General features: G+C 44.7%; 1 protein-coding gene across 1 annotated transcript; it reads right to left on the minus strand.

The window, feature by feature from the left end:
• Positions 1-309: 309 nt before the first annotated feature.
• Ptges (prostaglandin E synthase) lies at positions 310-1,050 on the minus strand. Its single transcript, XM_045153218.1, has one exon. It carries the CDS (start codon positions 977-979, stop codon positions 599-601), a length of 381 nt encoding a protein of 126 aa, XP_045009153.1. The 5' UTR covers positions 980-1,050; the 3' UTR covers positions 310-598.
• Between the last annotated feature and the right edge of the window lie 5,145 nt (positions 1,051-6,195).

The raw sequence follows: 6,195 nt of genomic DNA on the forward strand, positions 1-6,195 counted from the left end.
TCTAGTTGGGATCTACATGAAGCCTTCCAAGAAGAGAAGGCCAGGCCTATCTCCCCATAGGCTGGATTTGAGAATCTTTAATAAGGCTCTTACTCTCATCCTCTTTTTTTTGTTTGTTTGTTTGTTTGCTTTTCAAGGTAGGGTCTTGCTCTAGCCCAGGCTGACCTGGAAATAGTCTCAGGCTGGCCTCGAACTCACGGTGATCCTCCTAACTCTGCCTCCCATGTGCTGGGATTAAAGGCATGCGTCACTATGTCTGGCTGTCATCACTTTTAAAGTAGGGAAGAAGTGATGTATTTAAGGCTGTAATTTGAGGTGAAGGATGTTCTATTTATCATGACAAGTCATCTCTAAGTGGTTCCAATAGGCCACTTACTTCATCCAGGAGCCAAGAGGCTAAGAAACACACCCATGCATGCACATGGGGTACACACACGCAGACACATGGACACACAAACACACATTGGGCCCAGGAGTGGCCAGGAACTCAGGCCTTGAGCCTGTCTCAGTCTGGAAGGGATACCAAGTCCCTAGGTCCAGCCATGGCGGCTCTCCACCCACCAAGTGTGGGAGCCAAGAGGTGTCAACTGCTTGCCGGTCACAGGTGGCGGGCTGCTTCCCAGAGGATCTGCAGAGCCATGGAGGCACAAGGGAGCTGGGCCAGGGTATAGGCCACGGGGCGGATGGGCGCCCGCAGCTTGCCCAGATAGGCCACGGTGTGTACCATACGGCCTACGATAAAGATGAGGAAATGCATCCAGGCAACGAAAGGGTGAGGTCCCAGGAAAGAGTAGACGAGGCCCAGGAAGAGGAAGGGGTAGATGGTCTCCATGTCATTCCGGTGCACTAGGAGGCACCGCTCCACATCCGGGTCACTCTGGCAGTACTGGGGCCCTCCGTGTCTGAGGGCATCTTCAGGGTTCGTGAAAGCCTTTTTCCGAAGCCTCACTTGGCCCGTGATGACAGCCACCACGTGCATCTTGATGACCAGCAGCGTGCTGCAAAGCAGGAAGGCGGGGAGCACCTGGCCACTGGCCAAACCCAAGCCTGGCGGAGCTCCAGCTCCGGGACAACCAGACTGTGGGTGTGACCCTCTGACACAGAGGAGACTTTGAACTTTTGAACAGTGTTACACTTGGTAAAGACTATGGGAACTTATGAAGTTAGACTGAGAGCATTTTTCATGGAAAGATAATCATGAGTCTGTGGGGGTCAGGGGTGGAATATGTTGGTTTGAATGTAATTATATGTTCCCCCATATACTGGGGTATTTTTGTTTAGATTAAACTTCCTACTTAAATCTCCTGTAGGTAGAGCCCTGCTGAAGAAGGTGTGTCACTGGGGGTGGATCTTGAGTCCAGACACACTAGGAATGTACGGAGCCATTTTGAGCTCTGGCTGTTTGTTCTAATGCTTGCTTCTTCCTCTCTTCTATGTATGTATGGAAGTGAGCCAGCTTCACCACCATGCTGGGGCTTCCTTGCAATAAACTCTTTCCTCCTATAAGTGTCTTCTGGTTGGAGGTTTGTTCCAGCAATGCAGTGGTAACTATAACAATGGTGATGAAAGACACCTAAGGCTATCCTCTGGCCTCCACAGACACAAATACACATATGCACAAGCACCCTCCCACATGCAAACATACATGTATATGCATATAACATACATATACATGTATAAGCACATAAAGACACAATCCATGCAAAAAAAGAATTTGTAATAGGATATTTAATATATAGTAATGAATGTTTGAAACATCTGCCAATATCCACAATAAGGTTACATTACCCTTGCCCTTTTCTGTTTGCTAAGCAAAATGGACTATTCTTTGAAAGAAGTGAAATGAGAAAAAAGTTAACAGCCTGGTAATTTGGAGGGCTTTGATTCTATTTTAGGAGACATAAATCTTAGCTTCAGAAAAGCTCTGTTAAAACAGTCAAAGCTGTGAAGATGGCTCAGGGGTTAAAGGCGCTGCTTTCAAACCTGCCACTGGAAGTTAGATTCCTCAGCACCTACATGATAATAGTTACTTGGGAGATGGAAGCAAAAGGGATGACTTGAACCCAAGGGTTTAGAACAAGCATACACAACTCAGTAAGACCCCCTTCCCTTAAAAAAAAAAAAAAAGACAAAAGAAAACAAAACAAACGATGAACTCTACTTTCATGTATATAGCTTGGTTCTCATACATCCTGTGAATATTCTGTGATGGTCTTTTCATACTGGATTTTGTTTGTCTGTTTTGCTTTGTTTTTGGCAAGTCTCACTATGTAACCCAGCCTGGACTTGAGCTTATGATTCTCTTGCTTCAGACTCCTGAACACTGGAATTATAATATGCACTACCATAGCTAGCTCCTTCCATATACCTTATTTATTTATTTTGATTTTCTTTTTTTCTCAATTTTTATTAATATTCTGTTGCAGTCTGATTCGCATTGCTGGTAGAAATCACCCAACCAAGAGCAGCTTTTGGGAAAAGATATTTATTTTGGCTTACAGGCTCGAGGGGAAGCACCACAATGGCAGGGAAAAATGATGGCATGAGCAGAGGGTGGACATCACCCCGTGGCCAACATAAGGTGGACCACAGCAACAGGAGGGTGTGCCAAACACTGGCATGGGGAAATTGGCTATAAAGTCCAAAAGCCCGCCCCAACAATACACTCCCTCCAGAAGGCATTAATTCCCAAATATCCATCAGCTGGGGATCTAGCATTCACAACACCTAAGTTTAGGGGGGACGTGGGAAGCCATGCTGGCTTCGTCAGGCTTTGCCATGTCAGCTTGTTTACTGCTTTTGTATCCTAATTGTCTGTGCATGAGCACATGATGTTATTCTAATATGGTTGCTCACCCATCCCGATTGGGTGATGCAAAATCATCTGATGAGACTTAAGCCAATCAGACGACGCTATACAATCACATGACCATAAGTATATAAGCTTGGCGCTCCGTAGGGTCGGGGTCCTTCTCTCTTTCAGTTTGGAGCTCCCAATAAAGTGTGCTTGAGAAGAATCCTGTTGTTGTCGTTCTTCCTGCTGGCAGGAGGGGCGCAACAAGTGGTGCCGAAACCCGGGACTTGTCAACAAATGGCCAGTTGAGAGGACCCCTGAGGATACTTCCGAGGGAGGATTCAGAACTCAACACACGGAGCGGCGGTACCGGTAAGTCCCCTGGTACTATATGATAAGTTTTTGCCTGTAACTGATCTATAAGTAACGTATATAAGGTTACAAAATGGGACAACACCACTCTACCTTTTTGGAGCCACTTCAGGAAGTATTAAAACAACGTAAACTTAAGATTTCAGATAAAACTCTTAAAGGGTTTTTGGAAGAAGTGGATATGATAGCGCCTTGGTTTGAGCTGACTGGGGGTTTAAATTTGACCTGCTGGGATAAGTTAGGCAGAGACATCGACCGTGAGTCAGAAATGCGAAAGTTGCGCGCAGGTACACAGCCCTTATGGCGCTTGGTGCGATCATGTTTGGAGGAAAAACGTTGTGAAGAAGTGATCAGGGAAGGCCAACGCATATTAGCACATCATCAAGATAGTATGTCAGAGTCTGAAGAAAGTAAAAGGGGACAACAAAAAAAGGTTAAAATGAAAAGTGAACCTAGGTTTCAGACAGAACAGAATAAATGTGCACAGAATAAAAGTAAATCACAAAAGGAAGGGCCACAGTCAGGTCCGAAGCTATATCCAGATTTAACGGAACTTGCAAATTTATATATAGAAAGTTCTAGTGAATCTGAGGGAGAAGAGTTAACTCCAGAGGAAGAACAGGATTTTGAGGAAGTAGAGACCAAGTATGTTCGGGAATGTTCTAGACCCAGACAAGATGGCGTCTTTACTCCTCCTCCAGCTTATGCCTCTACAAGTAAAAAATGTAAACAACAAGATGGCCGACTTCCGTTCGGGGCGTGTCCTTCATCCGGATGTAGTTTGATAAAACCAGAGACTTGGAGAAAGTTGGCTAGTGCTTATCCAGTTTTTGAGGACCCTAATACCAATACTAGATATCATGAAGCTATAGGATATAAGGAACTCAAGGATCTTGCAGAAGCCGCTAGAACTTATGGGATAAATGCTTCTTTTACTATGGCACTGTTAGAACGACTTACCAATAGAGCTTTGACCCCAGCAGATTGGTTTGGAGTCTCTACAACTTGGCTGTGTTTCCCAGTATCAACATTTGTGTATTACTCCTTTGCAATTTAATTTTACTGCTTCTTTTAATCAGAGTTGCAAGCTAGCTGAATTTTTGGCAGGAAACTGGACACTTGAAGGAGAGCAGCTATCTCGGAAGTTATTGTTCCAGATTGTACAGCTGAATGGAACTCATCTGGAGCCAATCTCTTTGGGAGATTTTACTTCTTGGCTATCTTCTGCATTTTCTTTCTTTAAGGAATGGGTGGGGGGTGGCTATGTCCGGAGCAGCCCTTCTGTGTGGTATGGTGTTCTGTCTCTGGCTTATCTGTCGAATCAGACGACAACGTCAGCAGGATAACATAAAGATTGTTCAGGCACTTATGGCTTTGGATCAAGGAGCATCTCCACAAGTATGGCTGGCTAGCCTGCGTAATGGTTAGTTCCACCCTGTCTTATGTAAGGCCTTTGTACACCAAGTGACCTTGTTGTCATTGCACCTTGGAAGGCTTACATCCCTGCATGAGCAGCCTTTGCACCCCGAAGGGATTTTTCTCATTGCACTCGGGAAGGTGCTTAAGCAAGTTTTTGGTCTTAGGCTCTACCCTCGATCGGACTGGCCATCATGAGGGTTGGTCCTTGATCAGGTATCCTGAGGTTCAAAACAATTTTTTAAAGGGGGAACTGTGGGAAGCCATGCTGGCTTCATCAGGCTTTGCCATGTCAGCTTGTTTACTGCTTTTGTATCCTAATTGTCTGCGCATGAGTACATGATGTTATTCTAATATGGTTGCTCACCCATCCCGATTGGGTGATGCAAAATCATCTGATGAGACTTAAGCCAATCAGACGACGCTATACAATCACATGACCATAAGTATATAAGCTTGGCGCTCCGTAGGGTCGGGGTCCTTCTCTCTTTCAGTTTGGAGCTCCCAATAAAGTGTGCTTGAGAAGAATCCTGTTGTTGTCGTTCTTCCTGCTGGCGGGAGGGGCGCAACAGGGGGACACCTGAATCAAACCACCACACATTCCATGATTATAAAAAATATCCCATGGTCATAACCTTCCTTCCCCCCAATTTCCCCTTTGCAATTCCATTCTCCATCATATCCCCTCCCCATCTCAATCAGTTTCTCTTTTATTTTGATGTCATGATCTTTTCCTCCTCTTATGATGGTTTTGTGTAGGTAGTGTCAGGCACTATGACGTCAGGCACTATGAGGTCATGGATATCCAGGCCATTTTGTGTCTGGAGGAGCACATTGTAAGGAGTCCTACCCTTCCTTTGGCTCTTACATTCTTTCTGCTACCTCTTCTGCATTAGGCCCTGAGCCTTGGAAGGTGTGATTGAGATGTTACTCGGTACTCCAGTCACTTCTTTCCAGCACTACGATACCTTCTGAGTCATCCCAAGGTCCCTGTCATCTGAAAAGAGAAGATTCTCTACCCAAAGTGAGAGTAGTGTTAATATAAGGGTATAAATATTAAGAGAAGTGCTTATTGGCCAGTTTGATAAGCATAGTATATACATTTATTAAGTCATCAGCAGATGTTACACCCCTAGGGCTCATGACTACCCCTGTTTTAAGTTCTCAGTATCAGGGATGTATTTCCTCAGTACCATGGGTGCCTTCTGAGTCATCCCAAGGTCACTGCCATCTGAAAAGAGAAGGTTCTCTAACCAAGAGTGAGAGTAACATTAGTATATGGGTATGAACATTAAGAGAAGTGCTTACTATATGTACATATTTTGATCTGCTTTTGGTTACTATACCATAATATTAGAGGCTAGTTATTTTATATAAAAATTACTTAATTTACAGTTTTAGAAGACTAGAGTTAAAGTTCATGTAGCCCCACTGGTTTAGTCTCTAGGGAGCACACCCTGAGTTGGATCACAGTACGGAGGATGGTATCACAGTGGAGCACAGGCAGGAAGGGTGACACATGGTGACAGGAAGCCAGAGAATAGGGAAAGCCAGTCCTGGTCTCTTTATAGCAATTTACTTTTTGTAGAAACTAAGTGGGGTCCCTGGAGAAT

The sequence above is a fragment of the Jaculus jaculus genome, chromosome 6, assembly GCF_020740685.1.
Source record: "Jaculus jaculus isolate mJacJac1 chromosome 6, mJacJac1.mat.Y.cur, whole genome shotgun sequence".
NCBI lineage: Eukaryota > Metazoa > Chordata > Mammalia > Rodentia > Dipodidae > Jaculus > Jaculus jaculus.

Bases quoted from the DNA above. Each gene is read 5' to 3' on its own strand.
- Ptges (XM_045153218.1), bottom strand. From the start codon at position 979: ATGCACGTGGTGGCTGTCATCACGGGCCAAGTGAGGCTTCGGAAAAAG.